The 24,988-nt window shown below is 39.0% G+C and overlaps 1 protein-coding gene across 5 annotated transcripts in view; it reads right to left on the bottom strand.

Moving 5' to 3' along the window:
* Positions 1-24,988, bottom strand: part of SANBR (SANT and BTB domain regulator of CSR) — a 48,213-nt gene that overhangs the window by 4,742 nt on the left and 18,483 nt on the right. For 4 of the 5 annotated variants that reach the window (XM_048842785.2, XM_048842784.2, XM_048842783.2 and 1 more), the window contains 14 exons: positions 23,305-23,543; positions 20,938-20,996; positions 19,186-19,346; positions 16,561-16,647; positions 16,336-16,446; positions 11,809-11,932; positions 11,111-11,263; positions 10,262-10,407; positions 9,759-9,858; positions 7,915-7,947; positions 6,242-6,341; positions 3,982-4,073; positions 3,839-3,867; positions 3,681-3,754 (listed from right to left, as the gene is read on the bottom strand). In XM_048842785.2, the coding sequence (XP_048698742.2) occupies positions 3,681-3,754; positions 3,839-3,867; positions 3,982-4,073; positions 6,242-6,341; positions 7,915-7,947; positions 9,759-9,858; positions 10,262-10,407; positions 11,111-11,263; positions 11,809-11,932; positions 16,336-16,446; positions 16,561-16,647; positions 19,186-19,346; positions 20,938-20,996; positions 23,305-23,543 (1,508 nt within the window). The remainder of the gene's footprint in view (positions 1-3,680; positions 3,755-3,838; positions 3,868-3,981; positions 4,074-6,241; positions 6,342-7,914; positions 7,948-9,758; positions 9,859-10,261; positions 10,408-11,110; positions 11,264-11,808; positions 11,933-16,335; positions 16,447-16,560; positions 16,648-19,185; positions 19,347-20,937; positions 20,997-23,304; positions 23,544-24,988) is intronic. The other variant, XM_048842786.2, reaches the window with a different exon arrangement.

Raw genomic sequence — 24,988 nt, 5'->3', positions numbered from 1 at the left:
ACCACAACTTTCAACTCCATACAGTAGTGAGGAAAAGCAACACAGAACAGTATGATCTTACTTCTTTATAAACTAAGAGATCGGGAGAGAGGCATTCACAAAGCATACATGTGGAGGCAATATCCATGTGATAAACAATTTATCACATGCCCAGGCAATTACCACACACTTATGACCACATCACCTGCCCCCTCATCTGTCTCTCTCTCTCCAGGACTTCGTTCTGACATTCCAAACAGCTGCCATTTAATACAAACTAAAAATACAAAACCACAGTTAAGGAACTTTTCCTTCTCCTGTCTGTAACTGTGGAACTTCCTCCCAAGTTTACTCCTGCCAGGGGACCCAGACTATCCATTTGCATTAGTCAATCTCTCAGCATGTGAGGTGATGAATATTTTCTCTTTACCTTTTGTTACAGAGAGAAAATATTTTTCTCCTGTGGGAAAGAAGAGACTAGTGCTAATCTGATCCTGATTGCCTGGAGTGCCATCCTTGCTGCACCAACATTTTGTGAGTTCAAGAAGATTTTGAAGTCATTGTGTAGCATAAAGCGTGGCTGCAACTGAATTCTAGCACTTATCACAATTTTTGAACAGAATAATATATGCTATACATAAATATTAATCAGAGTACATGCGGAGATCCACTTTAGAGATATCATCTGCAATGTTTTTTTCACATTTCATGGAATCAAGTACAGAATATCTGGGCCAACATAAAATTCAATAGACATGAGTCACTACAGGACAGAACCTCAGCTTGTGTAAGTCAGCATAGGGCCATTCTATTACATGGAGCTGCAGAAATTTACATCAGGTGGGGATCAGACCCCAGGGGTGAGAGGAGAATATGACATCAATGCAACTATTGACTTCAGTGGAATTACTCAGTGTTTTACACTGTCATGACTGAGATCAGAATCATGCCTTCCTTCTGTCATAAGCCTTTTGTTGCAAAGGATAATCTCTTTGCTCTTGCAAAGCTACATGGACAGATGAGACCCAAAATTCATGCATAGTTGCTAATATGACTGAATAAAATATCAATAGGCTTGCATTAGGAATGGCAGAAATTAAGTTCCAGACTTGAAATGGTGGTGTGGTTTACCATCGTTTCCAGGTTTTTTGCAACTGTCAATAAGCATTTAAAAATTTAACCTAACCAAGTTTCATAATATACAGTTTTTTAGAGTCATAAAGGACACCCAGTTCTCCTCTCACTAACTCATCTTAGTTAGAAGTAACTCCAAACAAGTTTCAGAGTAGCAGCCGTGTTAGTCTGTATCCGCAAAAAGAACAGGAGTAGTTGTGGCACCTTAGAGACTAACAAATTTATTTGAGCATAAGCTTTTGTGGGCTACAGCTCACTTTATCAGATGCATAGAATGGAACATATAGTAAGAAGATATATACATGTATATACACACATATATACATACATACACATACAGAGAACATGAAAAGGTGGAAGTAGCCATACCAACTGTAAGAGCCTAATTAATTAAGATGAGCTATTATCAGCAGGAGAAAAAAAAACTTGTAGTGATAATCCAGATGGCCCATTTAGACAGTTGACAAGAAGATGTGAGGATACTTAACATGGGGAAATAGATTCAATATGTGTAATGACCCAGCCACTCCCACTCTCTATTCAAACCCAAGTTAATGGTATCTCGTTTGCATATTAATTCAAGCTCAGCAGTTTCTCATTGGGGTCTGTTTTTGAAGCTTTACCCGTTGCAAAATTGCCACCTTTAAATCTTTTACTGAGTGGCCAGAGAGGTTGCAGTGTTCTCCTACCGGTTTTTGAATGTTAGGATTCCTGATGTCAGATTTGTGTCCATTTATTCTTGTGTGTAGAGACTGTCCGGTTTGGCCAATGTACATGGCAGAGGGGCATTGCTGGCACATGATGGCATATATCACATTGGTAGATGTGCAGGTGAACGAGCCCTGATGGCGTGGCTAATTTGATTAGGTCCTATGATGGTCTCACTTGAATAAATATGTGGACAGAGTTGGCATCGGGCTTTGCTGCAAGGATAGGTTTCTGGGTTAGTGTTTTTGTTGTGTGGTGTGGTTGCTGGAGAGTATTTGCTTCAGGTTGGGGGGCCGTCTGTAAGCGAGGACTAGTCTGTCTCCCAAGATCTGTGAGAGTGAGGGATCATTTTTCAGGATAGATTGGAGATCTTTGATGATGCATTGGAGAGGTTTTAGTTGGAGGCGGAAGGTGACAGCAAGTGGCGTTCTGTTATTTTCTTTGTTGGGCCTGTCCTGCAGTAGGTGACTTCTGGGTACTCTTCTGGCTCTGTCAATCTGTTTCTTCACTTCAGCAGGTGGCTATTGTAGTTTTAAGAATGTTTGATAGAGATCTTGTAGGTGTTTGTCTCTGTCTGAGGGATTGGAGCAAATGCGGTGGTATCTTTAGAGCTTGGCTGTAGACAATGGATCGTGTGGTGCGTCCTGGATGGAAGTTGGAAGCATGTAGGTAAGTATAGCGGTCAGTAGGTTTCTGGTATAGGGTGGTGTTTATATGACCATCGCTTATTAGCACAGTAGTGCCCAGGAAATGGACCGCTTGTGTGGATTGGTCTAGGCTGAGGTTGATGGTGGGATGGAAATGGTTGAAATCATGGTGGAATTCCTTAAGGGCTTCTTTGCCATGGGTCCAGATGATGAAGAGGTCATCAATATAGCACAAGTAGAATAGGGGCATTAGGGGACAAGAGTTAAGGAAGTATTGTTCTAAGTCAGCCATAAAAATGTTGGCATACTGTGGGGCCATGCGGGTACCCATAGCAGTGCCGCTGACTTGATATTGTCCCCAAACGTGAAATAGTTGTGGGTGAGGACAAAGTCACAAAAGGCAGCCACCATGTTTGCCGTGACATTATCAGGGATACTGTTCCTGATAGCTTGTAGTCCATCTTTGTGTGGAATGTTGGTGTAGAGGGCTTCTATAGCCACAGTGGCCAGGACGATGTTTTCTGGAAGATCACCGATGGATTGTAGTTTCCTCAGGAAGTCAGTGGTGTCTCGAAGATAGCTGGGAGTGCTGATAGCGTAGGGCCTGAGGAGAGAGTCCACATAGCTAGACAATCCTGTTAGGGTGCCAATGTCTGACGTCCAGAATTTCCAGGTTTATGGATCTTGGGTAGCAAACAGAATACCCCTGTTTGGGATTCTAGGTATGTGTCTGCACAGATCTGTTCCTGTGCTTTTTCAGGGAGTTTTTTAAGCAGATGGTGTAGTTTCTTTTGGTAATCCTCAGTGGGATCAGAGGATAATGGGCTGTAGAATGTGGAGTTAGAGAGCTGCCTAGCAGCCTCTTGTTCATATTCCAACTTATTCATGATGACGACAGCACCTCCTTTGTCAGTCTTTTTGATTATGATGTCAGAGTTGTTCCTGAGGCTGTCGATGGCATTGTGTTCAGCACGGCTGAGGTTACGGGGCAAGTGATGCTGCTTTTCCACAATTTCAGCCCATGCACGTCGATGGAAGCAATTTTTGTAGAATTCAATGTAGTTGTACCAGTATAAAACTAGTCTGAAATCACATTCAGCCTTGACATACCTAAGCAGAGTACTTTACTGAAATAGTTATGTAGTTGCATAACAGAATTCTATTTTTTCCTCTAACATTAACATTACGAAAGCTAAACTAATGAAATCTTACCATCTTCTCTTTGAGCATCTTGGTTGAATCTCAGTGATCTAGAAGCATCCCACTTATTCTGCTGCATACTCACACTGGTAACAAGAGACAAACAAAAGTGTTGTCAGTAGTATTTTGCTAAGCAGGATGTTTCACCCAGGACTTGGAGAAATACTTACATGAATGGAGATGCATCTCGAGAATTTGACTGTCAAAAAACAGAAAAATGCATTAATGAATACATTTAAGACTAGCTGCAAAAATTAAAGAAAAATTCCTCATTGGACTGAGTTGAACAGTCCATTTCACAACTTAGATTTACCTTCTCCATTGGTTTCTCCTTTTTTTGAACACTAGGTGAAGAAACTTGTTTCTTTGGATGTTTGATTAACTTCTTTGGCTTCTCTTTTCTCCCTGTTAAGTAAAACACTATTTAGTAGCAAACAATTCTCAATATTTAAAATATTTAAATCACACTGGCTGCGCATAGTGACTTCCACATTTCTGCACACACATGAGTCAGTGACTTGGATATTCTCCCTCCTTGGTAAAGCTATGGGGTGGATAATGATAAAATGGGACCAACATCCACAAAGCACAAAGGCAAAACCCACTCACATGCTTCCCCTAAGAAAGCTGAAGCATGAGCTGAAGTTTACAGTACAAAGAAGTTATATGTAATATATACACTTCCTATTGTAAATATAATGTAAACATGCATACACTGAATACATCCCTAAGAATGCAAGTAGGGACCAAAAGTCTTGATGACATCATCAGAATGCTTTCTGAAGTTTTCACTGTGGACATTCTCTGCCCTGTGCAGACTGATTGCTCCAGCCCCTTATGTCCCGTTTCCATCTAGTTAATTCCCTCTTATCATAACCCACCAAAAGGATTTAAACAACATAAGAAAACCATGGTCCTAAATATGCCATCTACCAGGCATCACACTCTTCACTCTGCTTGTATGTTATATTCCTTTTCCCACCCTTTGTCTTGTCTATTTAGATTGTTTACTCTTTGGGGAAGGAACTGTCTTTTATTCTATGTTTGTATGGAGTCTAGTACAACAGGGCACCAATCTCAATTGGCCCTTAGGCAACACTATAATAAGCATGATCAACACACACCTCACTAATTTGCACTAATGTCTGGAAGATCCATTGCAAGTTGAAGAATTTTGTGAATTAGTTGAATAAGTGAATGATCAAAAAAGTCACAAGGGTAGTATCTCACAAAATGTAATTTGGTATTTTTTCCTGACATGTAATTTAGTTTTAACTAACACTTCATTGTTCACTAGCAAACATTCTACTATGTGATTTGTAAAAATCTTACTAGTGCACTCTAGAATTTTTGCTTAATGGATTACCTGTTTCCTGATTGAGAATTAGCAAGGTTCTGTTTGAGAGAATGTATTATTACACACACACACAATATATATATAAAATATCAAACAACTGAATTTTACAAGAGGTCTGCATCATTTTTACATTATCACTCACTACATCTCCCTTGTTTTGGGATTTTCTTCCCTCCCTATCCTCCATTTAAATTTCTCTCTCTCTACTTTTCTTCTGTTGTATATGTTGGCTATTTTCTCCATGTGTCTTTTTCAGTTGCTTTTCCTTATACAATATAATACTCTACCTTGTTTAGTTTCCTCTTCTCCAAGGACATCACTTCTTAAGAAGTACTTTTCTGATTTTACCTCTCTCTATCCACGTCAACACACCAGTCTCCATCCTCCTCTCTACCCCCACCCTCACCACTCCAAGAACAGCAGAAAGTTCTTGGCCCTAAGAGCCCTCCCTCCTCTTTCCCAAAATCCTCAGTCTTCCACCCACCCAATTTGAAATCAAGGCCCTTCTTCACATCCTATCTGTTGTGATGGAAATTAAGAGCCACATGCTTCTTCATGCCTTCCTCTGGATTTCCTGTCTTGTCTCCTGCTTGGGTGGCCAGGAGAGTGGTCAGTCCTGCAGCACTTACTTCCTGCAGGCCATGGTAGGCCTTTGTATGTCTGAGTCAGACTGTGCAAGTCAGGGGAAAGAATCAGTGCAATCTTAGGAGAACTGAGGCAGCCTGCCTTTCACTTCTGGTCCTTACAACAGAAGATCAATAAACAGTGTGTGCGGACGAAGGAGTGGGACTCTGCAAATGCTGCTGCAGAGGACACAGCTACATGGCTAGTAACCTGAGGTCCCACTTCTGTAACATTAATTTAGGAGGTGACAGGAGGGATAAAACAGCTCTGATAGCAACCCTTCCAGGGAAGGGAATAGACCATACAGAATATAGCTTTAATCTGTCTCACTGGTATGAGAACATTGGATATGTGTACTTTCCCATTTGTGAGCGTTTACTGCTGGAGCTGATGAATAGAAGAATATAGGTAAATCTGTGTATTTAATATATGTCTCAGAGAAAAAAAATAAAAATATAAATTCAAGTGAGACATTTTGTGATAGGGTTTATTTTATTTATTTCTATTTGAAGTTCTTTTACAAAAAATAAAACTTCTGCCTTGTATTCTAATCCCTAATTACCAAGAAAAGATAACAGACAGATAATTGTACCTGGTTTCTTGTAGACTTCCTCTTCATCCCCCACTTCATCCTCAGTGACCTCTGAGCCAGTGGTATACTCCTCCTCTTCTGATAGTAATGACTGTTGTTTCTAAGCAACATGAATAAAGTACCAAAAAGGTCACTATCTCCTCAAACGCTACAGGTTTTCCATATCATTAAGTTTTTTGTTGCAGATAAACAAGGCTGAGTGCCAGCTATTTTTGTTAAACTAGGCTTCCTTGCCTATGTGTTTTACATGTACTGGGTTCTGACCTTAGTCTCGAAGACAGGGAGAACAGCAACAATGCAACCTGCTCTGCCCTGGGGTGAGCATCCCTGGTGTGAAGCTGCTCAATGGATGCAAGGTTGTGTTGGATAAGTTGCACTGGTCTGTGCCAATATAGGTGATTCAAAATAAGCATGTTTGACCGTCATCATAGAGGCAAATGGCAGAAGGTACCCACACTCCTCATTTCATTAGGTTATATTATCTTCTCTGTATTTTGCAATCAAAGCACTCTGTGGCAGTGACCTTCTGTACTATGTTTGTACAGTGCCCAGCATAGCTGAGCTACTGTAAGACAAATTAATAAGTGAGATGCAATGTTGCTTTCACTAATTTGTGTACACATATGCACCACACATGAAAAGAGGTACTCATCAAGCACCACACACTGTGCTCCTGTATGGAGCTATATACATTGTTTTTATATGTTGGGCCAGATCCTCAGCTCTGAGACAGACTTTTGCACTAATGGAGCAATACAAAGGGGCCCCAAAAATAGCTTAATCAGATTCCAACCAATTCTCCTAGCATATCCAACTCTATGCCACCCCCTTTACAACATACTGGGGTGTGACTGGAGCATTGCTGCTTTCTGGCTTGGCAGCAGTGCAGGATTGAGCTCATCAGCCTACATTTCCAAGAATGACTAGTGATTCTGGGTACCCCATCTGATGCACTTTAAAAAGCCCTCCTTTTTGGAGGGTGGGTGCTCAGTACTTTCTGAAAAATCAGGCCCCTATAAAGATGTCTCAAGCAGGGCACCCCAAGTCATTAGTCATTTTTGAAAGTTTAGGCCATTGTTCTCAGCACAATGCAGCGTGGAAGACTGATGTTTGTCTGTTATTTATAAAGTGATTTAAAATAAGAACATTTTAATTCTTTTAAAATTAGTCCATAACAAACCCTGCTCCTCTGTGGAATAAAAAGAAAATATATATTGTTTTCCTTTTTTAAAAAAAGAGTACTCTTATTGTAGTTAGCAAGTTTGCTGTAGGAACTTATTTTGGAACATCAATCTCAGAATCCGCTGTCTATGACAATGAATAGTAAAGGAAATGCAGCAATAATAGGAAGGAAGAAAATATATAGGACTACAGCTGCCTAAAGATTTCATTGTAACATTTGAAAAAAAAATTAAAGGAATTTTTAAAGATATTGATTAAATTAATGTTTAACCTCCAGATCTGCTACACTTATAAAGCAACAATTACTGTAGCATCTCCACATATATAATGTTTAGAGCTTACACTGAAAATGCATTATCCTATAATTTAAAAATTAAAGCAGATATAGAAAAAATGGCAGTGACATCAAGGTTATTTGTTAACATAAAAGAGCAACAACATTTTTAAACACATTAAAATTTAAAGCAGGATGAACTAGTTATTTTACTAACCAGCTGAAGAGTCCAGTTTTTCAGAGAAAGAAACTAGATACAAAAGGCAGAGAGGTGGTCAAGTTAATATACACTGTGAAACAAAATAAGAGATTCAAATGGATTTATAAAAAACAATGGAGTATTGGTTTGAGCATTGGCCTGCTAAACCCAGGGTTGTGAGTTCAATCCTTGAGGGGGCCATTTGGGATCTGGGGCAAAAATTGGGGATTGGTCTTGCTTTGAGCAGGGGGTTGGACTAGATGACCTCCTGAGGTCCCTTCCAACCCTGATATTCTATGATTCTATGATTTGTTTAAGTAAACTACATCCTGGATTCTGCAAGGAGTTGTTCACATTTAACTTTATATAGGAGAGTAGCCCCATAGAAATTTTACTTAAGTGTGTAAAGTTAAGCATGTGCATAAATCTGAATTAGTATTCAATTAAATCTAGACAAAGCAAATTCTAAAGTGATTTACCTAAGACTTTTAATTTACTATAATACCTAAAACTATGTAGCCAGTAATAAACACTTATATTATGGTAGCAACAACCCAAGTTAACCACAAGATTCTGTCTAGGCCAGCATTTGCAAATATTTGTAGTTTTCTCTAGGCTGAGTCTTACTGCTACTAGCAGTTTCAGGCCAACTGTCTGGAACTGCTGTGTTACTCAGAAGTTATGGACTACTGTGCATGAAGACTGCAAAAATACAACAGACTGCAGAGGTTCTCTTTATACCATGGTTAGCATTATTAATAATCTATCCCAACTTGACTTAAAGTGCACTGGTGTAATGTGGGAGTGGATTCATTGGTAGGGAAGAGCTGGGTTGTGTGTTACTGGGGGAAATAATCTAGTGTATCAACAGAAGAATGGACCAATGACCTTGGTATCTGTTTGCCCTTGGAAAAGGCTGTTTACACAATAAGAGGCTCTTCTGGGGACTTAAGAAAATACACAAGTCTTATATGGGGGTTTTAACATGTACCATTGGCACTGAAGTACTCAGTAGTTTACAAAATATCAGCTGTGTGCTTTGTGACAAGCAAGATTAGGAGGAGTTTAGAATGGTAATTAAGTATTTTATCTATTTTAAGTGTTATGCTTAACATGGGTCTTTTAAAATTTGTTGTTGATGTTCAATGCAATTTCCAATAAATGTAAATAAAACAAACAAAAAAAAAAATACAGGCAGACCAAACAGGGAAAGGAAGTCTAAAGCTAAGAGGCCTTAATAGTGAATGCCCTGCCAGCAGTCCCACCTCATTTAATAATACATACCTAGCTCTTATATAGCATTTTTCATCAGTAGATCTCAAAGCACTTCACAAGGTTTAAAGTGAGGGGCTTCAACTTGAGGAACTCTTCTGATCTCAAATGTGACATAACGAGACATGGCAGCCTCTCAAGTACCCAGATTTCAATTCACTTAGCGTTATACATACCACTTTGAGCACACTGAGGAGAAGAGAGCAATTGTGTAACAGGATCTCTACATGATTCACTTCTTAAGAGGATTGTGGGGTTCCTAACTAGCTTCAGTTTCTGAATGGTCTGTGTGTAGATGTGTGGGCATTAATTAATTCTAACAGCTTTTGTTTAAAATAAATAAATAAAAATAAAAACCTCCCTGCTCCCCACTAAACCCATAAATTAGCGGATAATGTCCCTGAAACCTAGGTTTTAGATTTATTAACTAGGTTTATAAAGTTATAATATATAAACTTTTATATATTATAGGGTTTTTTGTTATTTTTAAGACAGCAGTAGGGCTCTTGATTGGATGCGTTTTCTAAGCGTCCACTACAATCATTAATAGAGAGAGAGAAAACAACAAAACAAAAGCAGCAATTACTCACAGCATTGATTTCTCCAGTTTTTGGGTCCCACAGTGTATTTGGTTCTAACAGCACATCACATTCAATTCCTCTCTCATCACACAGCCCAATCCCAGAATCACTATAAGGAAGAAATGTTCATGAAGTATAAGACAATGATAGTTTTTCTATTTTACAAATCTTAGAATCTGACCTTTTTTCCTCCCCATTGTGCTATGGATAATCTGCAGAACAGCTACATGGCTAGTGTATTGGGAAGTACCTATATGAAAATATGAATAGAAGCAAGATTGAACTGTTACAAAGACAGAATTGCTTCAAGCATCTGCTTCAAATGCGACAGATAGCAACATTTCTGTTTCTTGTCCCAATTTCTAATTAAAATACTGGAAATATATTAGTTAACTTTTAAAAATTCCACTACATTGTCCGTTTAGAAGAGGGGAAAAAATCAAATGTAAATTTACTCAAGTGCTAATGTCAAATGTTAAGTAATATCAGTAGCTTTAATTCAGTTTTCTCACCTATTCTGATCTTTAGAAAAAGGAACAACAACATCATCTCTATGCTGAAGCAGATCATTCAATATTTTAGTAGTTTGATATGGCAGAGTATCCCCACCTTCACCTCCAGCCGGTAAACCGATCACATGATCCCGCACTTTACAGCCCTGTCATAAAAGCGAGAGACTATGTTAGATATACTGGTTTACGACAAAAACTACTTTCACTAAGTACTGCACCGAGGGATTCCATATTCTAAGAACTATTTAACAGTCCCCAGCACTAGGCACCTTCCTCAGGACACAGAGCTATATACAACTCACTGTGTGTTTCAATTGATGGGCCTGACCCCACTCCAACTAAAGTTAAATGGGAACTTAGTTTTTAAACTCCCTGAGAAGCACAACTTGTTCCAAGAGGATAGTTCCTTTTGTGCTTACTGGCCCATTCTTTAAAGAATACCCTTTCATATCCAATTTCAGCATTAAGTATCTATAGGTCAAATCATGGCCTGGTTTATGTGGTGGCAAATGGCATAAAGGACATATGTGCCCCATTATTCCAGCCACCTGAATCACAGCAGGTAGCAGCGCAGGAAGGGAAAGCAGCTCTGGAGAGCCTCCAGATCCCGCACTCCACATGCAGGTTCGGGGAGAGACTTCGCTCCCCAACACGCCTGCCAGGGAATGTACGATACACTGTGAATAGACTCAGTATATTGCACTCCCCCCAGAGCAGCAGAGAGGCCTGAAGGTCCGCAAGGAGTCAATCTCCCTCCTAGGCCACTGCCCCTGACATCAGCGAGGATCTTTACATCATGATCCAGCTCTAAGCTGAATCATTGCTAAAAGTGTAACATTAAAGTAGTACCTTTGGAAGTGGAGTAGGATCAAATCGAAGAATTTTTTGGTTACAGCAGGGATATATTCCAGTGCCAGTTGTACCCAATGAGCTTGCCACACCAGGATAAAGAACTGGCTGGGTATGGTACTGGCAGTGAGAAAATTCGGTACATAGGAAAGACTATATATACATTTAAAAAAAAAAAAAAAAAAGAGTCACGTTGCCTGTTAAAGTCAGAATTTTGGAGTACATTAGATATAGATCAATTATTTACCTCTCGCAGACAGCTATGAGCTGCATATTCAAACCTGGTCAGAGATTAGTCCTAATTTAGTCATACTGTTTTCATTTAAACTTCAGATATTCCAGTACAAGCTCATTTCCCATTTTTTTCTGGCTACCTGAATTGTATTTGGGTGGGGCACAAAGAAGGAGCTTAAAAAGTTAGGGAGCAGCTGTTGCTCCGTAGTTTTTATAACAAATCACATTATGTTTCCCACTCTATAAGCTACACACACACACAAAAAAAGTCTTACTGGTCTCAAAATTGATAGATTAAATCTGGGGAAGAGGAAGGTATTTTTCTACCAAAATGAGGCCCTCTAGAAAAAGAGTTCTTAATTATGAGTTAAAGCACAACCCCTCTCCATCCACCCATAAAATTATTATGTTGGTTTTTTTCCCATGCTGCCACAAAACAAGTGAGTGAAAACAATAATACCCACTTGATTACATCTTGAACAACTCAGCCAATTGATAGTCCCCCAGAGGCGCCAGTACACATCTCGCCAAGATTTTAATTCCTCATAAAGACTGATCAAGTACTCATGGACTTCCCAAGTTTTATCTCTGTAATAAAAGATGCACAGTCAGGCTGCACATTATATTGTGAAGAGTTTTTAGTCCTATATTTGTATCAATGAAGTTTGGAGAGAAAAACAAAAAGCAAGAAGAACAACAACACACCTTCACAGAAGAGCTACCATAGCAAGAACATGTTGTAGGACAATCAGCATTAAATTCAGACATCATGAAGCATCCCAAACTATTACCTAGTGCCAAGGGCATAAGTTAATATAAGAACAATTTCAGGACACTGCAACTCAGAGACATCAGACATTGCCACCGCCCACCTCAAGCTATGAAAGTCATAAGAACTAGAAATGATATAAAACTATCAAGTTAGTGCAAGAGCTGTCCGATGGTTAGTAGCAAAGTAAGAGACATACAAATAGTCTCGGTAGATCTCTTGCTCTCTGGGCTAGTGAGCATCTTCTTTGGTATCTAGTGGCAGGGTGGAATTGTATCATTCAAATGTTTGGAGGATAGAGGGAGTAGAAAAAAAAACCACACAAAGGTTGAGGGATATTTTAACTCCTTTGCCATTAGCCTCTGCTGATGTGGAACACATCCATGTTATTTTAAATACTGCCATTTCGTTCCACTCTCTGCACTTCAAATGGCAAAGGAACTGGTTCCCAGGACAACACTGGAAGCGCATTTGTTCCTAGATACCAGGGCACAATAGGCAGCAATGAAATGGTTACGTAAAAATTGTAAAGTTAGATGATTTCTTGATCAATGTGTACTTTTGAAGCTTTTTTTTAAAAAAATAGTTTTTAAAACTAGACTTGACTTAACTAGACTATACACTGTTCTAGACTTAATTTCCTCCCACTGAAAAATGAGAGAGACTGACTTTCTTTTAAACCCCAGAAAAAAAGAGTATTTAGCAGTGAGGCAATCTGGTCTGTGAAAGATAAAATATGTTTTTTTTCCACCTTCACCCACTAACTTCAATTTGCCTTGGTTAGACTGTAAAATCTTGAGGGCAAGGGCCAAATTTTACTCTGTATTTGTACAAAGGCAAGCATAATGGGTACTGACACTTAGTGTCACCTCCACACCTATTTTTGTGTAATTGTGCTGCTATGGACATGCTAGCATTAGAGCTACTTCTAGTCACCATTAAGCTTAAATTAAGTGCAAGAAAGGACAAATTAACCGTGCCTAGGAAGGCAGCTATAAAACAATACAAGGTAAATGCTCAGAACTAAGTTCTGAGCATTTACCTTGTATGTATGTATGTATGTATGTATGTATGTATGTATGTACACACACACATTATGCTTGCCTTTGTACAAATACAGAGTAAAAGTTGGCCCTTGCCCTCAAGATTTCACAGTCCAACCAAGGCAGGATGAAGCTAGTGGGTGAAGGTGGATAAAAAATATATTTTATCTTTCACAGACCAGATTGCCTCACTGCTAAATACTCTCTTTTGGGTTTTAAAAGAAAGTCTCTCTCTCTCTCATATTTTTCAGTGGGGGGAAATTAAGTCCTAGAACACTGTATAGTCTAGTAATATATATATTACACACAAACACAAGGAATTATGTAGCATTAACATATATGTATAAGAATGTAACTACGGTAACATAAGGAAGGTATTTAAAATTGGCTAATACACAATATTCTTAGACTGTCAGGATAAGGCTATGGCCCCAGCTGCCACTTTAGAGACTGCAAGATGGAACCTACTTCACTGCTCTAGTCATCAGTAAGATGGTTCTTTGGATAGAAACCTCTCCCTGTTATTGGAATAACTGACAGGAGATAATATTCAGTTAATGCATATTATTTTGAGGGCTGACACTGAACTACTGTTAGGCTGATTTTAGTCCATCAGATCTGATGAAAAATGATGGAAATTAAATTAGCAACAGTAAAACTCTAGAGTATGCAGGCCCTCATTAAGCAGAGGCAGGGAAATCCAGCTACATAGGACCATGCCTGGACTAAAACAAAAACCAAGATAATACTTGTGGTGAGAAACTAGCCATATAACAAAGGAGAAGTTTGGAAAGCCTCTGACAAAAACATCTTAACCACTGAAGTTTATTTTTATTTGTTCTGAAACTAGTTGGGTGTTTGATTTGACATCTTCAGATTCGAGACACAGTCAATCCAGATTTCAGAGTAGCAGCCGTGTTAGTCTGTATTCACAAAAAGAAAAGGAGTACTTGTGGCACCTTAGAGACGAACAAATTTATTTGAGCATAAGCTTTCGTGAGCTACAGCTCACTTATCTGATGAAGTGAGCTGTAGCTCACGAAAGCTTATGCTCAAATAAATTTGTTCGTCTCTAAGGTGCCACAAATCCTCCTTTTCTTTTTGCAAATACAGACCCTATAGTTCAGGGTGTGGCACCATCACTCTAACAACTCATTTTGAAATGTAGCCCTTAATTCCATTTGTCTTTGGCTAAACATATTTTCAAGTCCTTAGGATGATTAAGTGATTAGCTCTGAATATTTTACATTTTAAAAGGTTAACCCAGCAAAAACTCCCAGTGATTTCAATTGAGGTCTTGATGGATTAACAACAATAGTATTGTGGAATAAACTGCCAAGTACAACAGACTCAGACTTTACGGTCTAAAGGAGACCATGGCGATCATCTACTCTGATCTCCTGCACATTGCAGGCCACAGAACCTCACCCACTCTTGAAATAGTGCCTTAATCGCTGACTGACTTACTGAATTCCTCAAATCATGGTTTAAACTTTAGAGACTTAAAGTTACAGAGAATTCACAATTTACACTAGTTTAAACCTGCAAGTGACTCGTGCCCCAGACTGCAGAGGAAGGTGAAAACCCCCCAGAGTCTTTGCCACGCTGACCTGGAGGAAATATGGGGGGACCACTTAGACTGAGCATGTGGAGAAGACCCACTGGGCAGATACTACAGAGAATTCTTTCCCAGGTAACTCAGAGCCCTCCCTGTTTAGTATCGTGCCTTGTAGAAAGGTACTAACACTTCCCTGTCTCTCCTGGAAATACCTCACCTGATGCCTCCTAAGACTGCATGAGCCTTTTTCACTGCCGCATTACATTAACAGTTCATAGTCATCCTCTGATCAACCAATACCCCCAGGTCTCTCTCTTCCTCTGTCACTTCCAACTGATAAGTCCTCCGCTTACAGCAAAGATTCTTGTGGTTAAGTCCCTAAATGCATGACTTTGCACTATTAATTTTCATCCCATTTCTATCACTCCAGTTGACAAGGTCATCCAGATCTTCTTGTATATTCCGGTCCTCCTCCATATTGGCTACACCTCCCAACTTTGTCTCATCTGCAAATTTTATTAGCACACTCCTGCTTTTTGTGCCAAGGTCAGTAATAAAAATATTGAATAAGCCTGGTCCCAAGACTGATCCCTGAGGAACTCCACTAGTAACCTCCCTCCAGCCCGACAGTTCACCTTTCAGTATGGCCCGTTGTAGTCTCCCCTTAACCAGTTCCTTTTCCACCTTTCAATTATCATATTAATAAACCCCATCTTCTCTAATTTAATTAATAATTTCCCATGTGGAACTGTATCAAATGCCTTATTGAAATCCAGGTAGATTAGATCTACTGCATTGCCTTTGTCTAAAAAAATCAGTTATCTCAAAGAAGGAGATCAGGTTGGTCTGGCACGATTTATCTTTTGGAAAAACCCTGTTGTATTTTATCCCAATTACCATTCACCTCCATGTCCTTAAAAAGAACAGGAGGACTTGTGGCACCTTAGAGACTAACAAATTTATTTGAGCATAAGCTTTCGTGAGCTACAGCTCACTTTATCGGATGCATGCCCTTAACCACCTTCTCTTTCAAAATTTGTTCCAACACGTTGCATACAATTGAGGTCAAACTAACATCATAACCTTCCATTTGTAGGAGCCTAAGAAAGGCAACAAGAATTAAAAAACAAAAAGTTGTTCAGGTGATTTGTGGGTTAATCCTACAATTTATAAATTTTGTATTGGATGGAGTACAGTAGAACCTCAGTGTCACGAACACCAGACTTACAAACTGACCGGTTAACCACATACCTCATTTGGAGCTGAAAGAACACAATCAGTTAGCAGCAGACACCCCCCACCCCCAAAAAGCAAACACAGTACAGCACTGCGTTAAAGTACTAAAAAGAAAAGAAAAGGAAAGCAGCATTTTTCTTCTGCATAGTAAAGACTGAAATCTGTATTGAGTCAAGGTTCAGTTGTAAATTTTCTAAAAGAACAACCCCAACGTTTTGTTCAAAGTTACGAACATTTCAGGAGTTATGAACAACCTCCATTCCTGAGATGTTCATAACTTTGAGGTTCTACTGTATTTGTTAACTTTCTAAATACATAGTATTTGTAACATACTTAACAGGATATATGTATACAGAAAAAGTTATGTTTTCAATGCATGAAGCACCTTATATGAACATAAATAATATTTCCATGTTGATCTATGTTGATTTTTCCTGGAACACAAGGGACTCTTCTTTCTGTTTCTTTAGTTAAAAGCTTCTTACATAAACAGCATCTACAAAAAATTGAAACATAAAATGAAATACAACAGTATGAGTGGCACTTTGGAATGCACATGTAGCCTACATAAATGGAGAAGAAAGGAAGTAAGAAAAGAACATTACTACACCTGTACAATGTAGCTGCATTTCCCCGAGAATCTGGATTCTGGTAATCTGGATCAAACAGTCTCTCAATCTTCTTGCAGAAAAGTTTACTGTTGATAAACAGCCACTATTTATAAAAATTTGCTTAGAACTAAACTTTGCTTTGTTTGCAGTTAATCAATAATTACATTCTGCTACTTCAAAATGAAATGGTTTTAAGATGTTAGTTTCAAGATTTGACTTTTGTGAAGTTATACAATTTTCCTGTAAGAAATACAATGTGGAAAACTTGTTTCCAGCGTGGACATCTGCCATCTTTATACACATTTGTCTATAGAAGTCTTGGGCTGTGCTTTTTTAAAGCGGCCAAAAAGGACCTGATCCTACACTCAATTAATTAATTACAACAGTCCTGCCTTTATAAACATATTTAAGCCTATTACTTCAGTAAACCAAGCATTATGATTCTTGGTACCTATTCTGGACTATTAAATCTCCACCTTCCCCACCAACACTTAGCCCTCCCATTTCTCTCTTTGTGGAGTCCTGTAAAGAGACTACTACCTCCTCTTTCTCAAGAATAAAGAGACAGACATGTAACTTGTTACTATCTTGACCCACTGATAGGTGGAATGGGGCACCAAGTTTTTCCTTCCCCCATTTCTAAATCTATTGAAGCTATCACCAAGGTAGTTTCAACTACTGAAAAAACATCTTCCAACTTCGCTTGCTACCACTAACATTTTTATTTTGTTTTTATTTATTTTTATAAAATAAAAAATGCCTATATAAAGCTCTACGTGCCCTAACACAAAACCTGCAGCAACATTAAAATAGTTATTCAAAAAAAGGAACTCTGCCAGCCTGCCATCTACAAAAAGAGCTCCTTTCCACCCTATCATTCTGGAAAGCACACTCAGCCCTCCCAAAAAACCCTACTGAACCCACATATTAGCTCATCATCGGTCATCATGACATCTCCACTTAATATCTCTCTGATGGATTTGAAATTGTTGCCCTCAACCCATTTCCCAAATAAACTTTACATTCTTTGTAAGGCTCTGGAGTAAGTAGTTTCCTCTTGCCTCTTTTCTGCTTTCAGCACCACCTCTTGGACGGTTTTCAACTTGCTCAAGAATTAGATAACTGAAGAGTTAATGACTTAGGGTAAAATTTTCAAAAGCTCTTAAGTGACTTGGGAGCCAAAGCGACCAAGTCCTACTGACTTCAAAAGCACTTAGGACCCTCATGCCACACCTACACTACGAGCTTTGATTCCCCTGTTCATGTATACATACTTGTATAGTTCTCATCAAGCTAGCCTGAGTATAAATAGCAGCGTAGCTGTGGTAACATGGATAGTGGCAGCAGAGCAAACACAAACCCCCCTGAAGCTGGAGGGTACACAAGCAGGGAAATAACACCTCTAGCTTGCAGTGTAGGTGCAGTCTCGTAAGTACCGTTTTCACAATATGAAGCATTTTGGTGATTTTCCAAAATGTCACCTTTAGACCCTATTTCAAGTAAAGTTACCGTATAAGTCTTCCGTATAGCTTTTCCTACACTTCTTTACTTCTTGGGTGTTTGGAGCAAGAATCTGTCCTCTCCCTACCTCCCTAACCATTCCTTTCCCATGTGGTAAAATCTTTACCTCTTCCCTTTGTTGTGTCTCAAGGCTCTTTCCTTGGCCCTTGTGTCCTTTATCTTTTCTCACTGACAGCAGAAGAGACATATACCAATTTAGGTATCATTTCTATGCAGATGACACCCAACTCTACACCTCAATCAACTAACTAGCAACTTATATTGGTGCCAATCACAACAGAACCTGACATATCCCTAAGAGCAAGGTCACTTTAGGAGCACTACCTCGGTGTTTGCCTGTTAGATAATCAGCTTTTACCTTGACTATAAACTTTCTACTACTGAATGCTTCTAAGATCACACTCACTCTATACCTCTGGACTTTCCACTATTATTCTCCTTAACTTTAATCCTAACACCAGTAATCCTTGACAATTAAAATGCTTTCCTACCTCATCTTCCTTGTCTGCAAGTCTGATTATTACAATAGTCTTTATCTTGATCCTAGCTCAGTTGAAATCCTTATACATGTTTTTAACTGTATTCCAGTCTATTTTAGCACCATCTTTCATATCCCTATAAAATTCCAACTCTAAAACTTCAGGGATTCCAAAATACTGCAACCAAACTATTAATTCTCCAGGAACTAGGAACACACTACTCCCATCCTCAGTTATTGTCAGTGGCTCCCTACCCATCTCTCAGTCCAAAATGTCTGTTTTCAAAGCTCACTCTAACCCTCCTTCTTCATAGTCACCTACTATCCCATCCGCTCAGTTCTCTCCTAATCTTGGACTCCTCATGATTCTTCACATTTGGAGAGTTGCCCTTTCACTTGTTGACTCCTATCTAGAACTTCTTACTTTCTCTTGAAATTTTGTCTTCTTCTTGAGCCATTTTAGTATATTGTGTATTAAGACATTTTAAAAGTATATAAATTGCTAACATCACACTAATTCTTTAACAAGTCTTTACTACGGACTCCTGTTCCTTTTTTAGATGTTTTGTCAGAAAAGTTGAGGATCAATAGTGATTATTAATATTAAGCTGAAGAAAAAAATTACCTCTTAAATTTATCTTTTTTGTCTTTCACATCTTCCACTTCATTGTGTGTGAAAAGATCAGCTATACGCTTAAGGAGGTCACCACTAACACAGTTCATGTTGCATGGGGTGGCTATGATAGCACTCATGTTTTTGTGGCAATAATGAATACATTTTTTTACCTAGGAAGGAAAGGAGATACTATGAACACTGAAATTAATGATACACAAACCCATATCTCAGAAGACCTATTACTTTTATATCCGAAATTTCTTAAGAGCAGGATTCAGGATTTTGTTAGAATTAATGGCATTTAGCAAAAGCTGGCTCAGTTCAACTCTAAAAATACAATTTAATGGCTCAGAAAGCAAGTCACATTTTTTGTGTACATGGCTTAAATGTAACTCTGAACTACTGCAATCCTGAAGGGTCTTCGATTCTGACTACTACCCCGAATCATCTTCAGGAAGTGCCATCTCCATAGTGTTCATGATCCCAAACTAGAGGCCAATTTTGTAGCTTTAACATTATATACAGCATTGCACCCATCAAATTTAGCTCTACCAGTAAAATTTAAAATTTAGCATGAACTGCAAACAAATAATGACAGTTGTGACAGCAAGAAGATGCAGTACATTAAATTCTAAATTCCTTCCTTAACTTGGCTGCACAGTGTTTGTCTTTACTATTAAACAATTGGAAAAAGAAAATCAAACAGATACATCACTGGTCTGTCCATTCACATGATGAACTATAAATAAGACAAGCTCTTTATATGAATTAAGGAAGTGAAAACTAAAAAGTAAAACTGCATATCTACACAAAAATATAACTAAGCAATCCTTTCTCCTCATTAAATGTGCACATCTCCAATTAAAGTGAATGGGGCTTAAATATGTTGACTGATTGAGAACTGCACTCCAGAGGGAAGAAGCGGCCCTTAGTATAAAACAGTGGTCCTCAACCAGAGATATGTGTACCCCGGAGGTATGCAGAGGTCTTCCAGGGGGATACATCAACTCATCTAGATATTTGCCTCGTTTTACAACAGGTTACAGAAAAAGGACTAGTGAAATCATTACAAACTAAAATTTCATATGACGACTTTTTATACTGCTCTACATGCTCTATTACTGATATGTAAGTACAATATTTATATTCCAATGATTTATTTTATAATTATATGGTAAAAATAAGAAAGTAAGTAATTTTTCAACAATAGTGTGCTGTGACACTTTTGTGTTTTTATGTCTGATTTTGTAAGCAAGTAGTTATTAAGTGAGGTGAAACTTGGAAGTATGGAAGACAAATCAGACTTCTGAAAGGGGCACAGTAGTCTGGAAAGGTTGAGAGCCACTGGTATAAAACACTGAAAATGTGGAGACTTTAGGTTTCCTTTAAGATAGCTGTCAAAAGTCAGATACTGCCATTAGCTCACACAGTGCAGCAAGCTATTATTTAGATTAATAAGTATTCATTTGGAGGTAGATGCTGGCTCCCCTAATCACATTCAGTAGTACCTTACTCTGCAAGCAGCCCCACTCAAATCAGAGAGTCTGTGCAATTATTAAATTACTACTTTTCATGAGCAAGGTGGCAGAATCTGATCCTCAGACTGTAAACTCTTTGGGACATGAACTATTTTCCCCTCTCTGTTTTATACAGTTATAAGTACACTAAGCTTAGCATATAAGCTACTAAGGTTTATGCCAACCATTTGGTGGTAAAGTGTGCTACTATAGCATGGAATTTCTCAACTCTTGCTATACTCACTAAGGAATCCATCTTCAGAAACTCAGAAGAAATAAGAATCGAAATGACATTTCCTGGTTCTAAAAGAGAAACAGCAGAACAAGGTGAAAAGGTTAAGATTAATTTATTCCTTTGATAAATTGAGAATACCCTAAGAGACTCAATGCCTCTTTAAAGGAGGACATTATTTTACTAAACAAGTTCTTATCATTCCACTTTTCAACGTGTCATGCCTCTGATCTTTGGAAACAGAATTCTGGTCCCATCTATACCGGCAACACCAAACAGTTATGACATGATCCCCAGAAATAATCATTTTCTTAGTATAGACAGGTCCTTAGTTCCTGTCAATACGTCAACTCAAACACAGATAAACAGAGCATTTTAACCGATCAAACACTGTTCCATCTAAGCCACTTTTTAACAGTTTGGTCAGCACATGTGCTAGAGCTAGCTAATGTTATTTTGCTGGAGCAGGGCCTGCTCCAGTGCCCATTCAGTGCTCCCAAATATGAATTTTCCAATTCATTTCAAGAGGATTTAGATCTGGACTGGCCAAGGTGGACGAATTTAAATCTGCAAGAAGGAAACCTTAGTTTAAAATCTATTTTCATCGTGTTTTATATTTACACTTAGGTTATTTTCCTAAAGATTGATTCTCATTTGTTGGTACACATTAAAATATGTTAATTTGCAACTAAATATAGCCTATACACTAAATCTACTATTTCTTTTTGCCAACCAGGAGCATATCACATATCTATGCACATTTATTTAAAAGCAATAATATAGTTTAACCTTTTACTAGATGATCATTTTTTTTATTTGTAACTTGTCAAACTTTATTTGGATGGAAATTCAAATCAATTAGAAATGCACAAAATCATTTTTTTTTTTTATTAAATACAAGTACCTTCAATGTGTTGGATACATAAGGAAAAAGTTCTTCAAAACATGTTTTGGATTCAAAACTTTATTAAACAAAGGAAGTAATATGTGTAGTTAGTGACCTGAACTGACTGATCATTGTCCTTCAAGGTTTTAGAACTAGAAGATCTTATCCTCTCACACCTAGTTTTTATTCATAGATTCAAAGAGGAAAACAAGCTTTCCTGCTTTTGCAGCTCCCAATTGGCTTCTCACCTTTGCATGAACTAGTCATTGAACTGAATTAGCTGAATAGACTAAAAAGAAGAAAACAAACATGTACTGTTTAATATTTTTTGTATTTAATTTAAAGGATTGTAATAGATATTATAATAAGTTTAGGCCTTAACATAGGTTGTCAATTTCAAATTTAATTTTAAAATAGCTTTTAAATATAAGCCTGTTTTTAAATTTAAATAAAAATATCCAATTAAAATAAATTTCTGACTTTTTTTAAAATGTATTTTATTCCATCCTTGGATGGGCTTAATTAACCCACTTAAGCTACTTAAAGACCCTCTCATTGACTTTAATAAAAGTAGAATCGGACTCAAAATTAAGTACGAGGGAAAAATTTTGAAAGGAGGATGGTTCTAGACTATTCTCAGTGGTGGAAGAGGACAGGACAAGGAGTAATGGTCTCAAGTTGCAGTGGGGGAGGTTTAGGTTGGATATTAGGAAAAACTTTTTCACTAGGAGGGTGGTGAAACACTGGAATGCGTTGCCTAGGGAGGTGGTGGAATCTCCTTCCTTAGAAGTTTTTAAGGTCAGGCTTGACAAAGCCCTGGCTGGGATGATTTAATTGGGGATTGGTCCTGCTTTTGAGCAGGGGGTTGGACTAGATGACCTCCCGAGGTCCCTTCCAATCCTGATATTCTATGATTCTATGACTTAAGCAACTTAGGGGCCTCACAATGAGAGTCAATGGGCTCCTGTCAATGCCAGGCTCTTAAGTCACTTAAGTGCTTTTCAAAGTTTTGCCCCACGACTACCAAGACGATAGTAGAACTGCTCCTTTACACTGCATTTACAATGAAGTTTTTAGGAAAGTCTCCAAATGTTGCTGTAGCCACAGAGAGAATGCTACTGTAGATTGGCCATTTGTGTTTATCACAGTGATGTCATCCTGTTACTGAGTGAGTCTAGATTACCTTGGTAAAGATACCAGCTGTCAATTTAGATTAGTGCTTTCACCACTGTAACGACCAGAGGAATATTTCCCTAAGATTATCAGTAGTAGCAAGACCAGGGACTTTCTATAATGGCCAGGGAAACTGTTTTAGCACATTTCCAACAAACCAGTGTTTCTGGCCACGGCAGACTGGGCCTAGGAGGCTGCAGTTGAATTAAAGAGGGATATTAACTTCCAGACAATTTTGCACATATACTTTTAGTCTGAAGCACAGATCAGACAATGCAGATAATGAATCTGCGGCAAATGAACAACAGAATATCTTTTACCTAAAGTGGGTATTTCATACACTTCATATTCCTTAGTGTTCCTTTTAACATATCTTATTAACCAGTCAAAGATGTGAACGTCACAGTGAACTGAAATGTCCACCTCTTCCCAGCGCTGGGCATCCACAGACAGATATTCAGCAAAGTACTTCATTTCAGAAATCAAAAGATCTCGAGGACAAACAAAATCTTCCTTCAAATTTTTTGCTTCGTCACACACATGGATCACCATATTTGGCCTTGATTTAAAAAACAAAAACAAAAACAAAACAAAACAGGAAAAGGAAAGTTATTATAGCTTAGGACCAGAAACCAATAAGAAAGTCAGTGTTGACTCATGGAGATTTTACCCATAAACTGCATGATTGGTCAGAACCTTGATCTCATCAGCCCAGGTTTTTGTAAAATTTTAATTTACAAGATAAACAAATCTTCACATTTAACTGCAGTGAGAAAGCTTCTATCTTTCCTCTCACCCCTGCATGTTATTCAGTGGCAAGCTATGTGCCCTGGGATGCATGATCAGTCTTATTCACAGGAGAAAGCGTAGATGCTAAGCCACACACTGGGACATTCACTGAGCTATATCATTGTTCACAGTTGAGTTATTGTGCAGGAAGTTGGTGCACTGTAGATTCACACCCTGGCTTGCAGTGTAGACAAGATCTAAGAGTGGGAGTGAGGATTTCTGGGTGCTATTCCCTGGTTTGCCTCTGGCTCACTGTGTGATCTTGGAAAATTACTTAAGCTCTCTGTTCTCCCTCATTTTATAAAATTATAGATCTATTGGCCTAGCTCACCAGGGTGTGGAGATGGTTAATCTGTATGTGTAATTTTATAGCATCTTCCATCTGAAGGACTTAAAATACTTTAGAGCAGAAGTGGGCAAATTTTTTGGCCCGAGGGCCACATCGGGGTGCAAAACTGTATGGAGGGCCGGGTAGGGAAGGTTGTGCCCCCCAAACAGTCTGCCCCCCTCCCACTTCCCATCCCCTGACTGCCCGCTCCTGGGACTCGCTGCCCCAAAACGCTCCCCCTGGGATCCCAAGCCCATCCAACCCCCCCTGCTCCTTAACTGCCCCGACCTATCCACACCCCCACCTCGACAGGCCCCCTCGGACTCCCACACCCTATCCCACCCCCGCTGTTCCCCAACCCCTGACTGCCCCAGAACCTCCACCCCATCCAACCGCGCTTGCCCCCTGACTGCCCCCCAGGACTCCCCGCCCCAACCGCCCCCTGCTCCTGACTGCCTTCCGGGACCTGCCACCACCTTACCAGACTTCTCAGAGCGGCAGGAGCTCGCAGCCCTGCTGCCCGTGCGACAGCATGGCTGCGGGAGAGGGGGAACAGTGCGGGAGGGGCTGGGGGCGAGCCTCCCGGGCCAGGAGCTCAGGGGCCGGGCAGGAGGTCCTGCAGGCAGGATGTGGCCCGCAGGCCGTAGTTTGCCCACTTCTGCTTTAGAGTGTACCATTATTGTCTACTTCCTAACAGGAGGTCCAAGTTCAGAATAGATCAATAAAATATCAGTTTCCACGGAGACAGCAGTACAAGTCAAAGGTCTAAAATAAGTGCCCTTGACAAGCATGTCTAAAAACTTTTGTAAATTAATAATGCATGGTACAATACAGAATTTAAATATCTAGCAAAAATATATAAGGTATTCTTACTCATCACTGCAGGG

This window comes from Caretta caretta, chromosome 3, assembly GCF_965140235.1.
Source record: "Caretta caretta isolate rCarCar2 chromosome 3, rCarCar1.hap1, whole genome shotgun sequence".
Lineage (NCBI taxonomy): Eukaryota > Metazoa > Chordata > Testudines > Cheloniidae > Caretta > Caretta caretta.
Note: the sequence above shows the minus strand (reverse complement) of the source record. Positions and strands in the feature narration are given on the sequence as shown.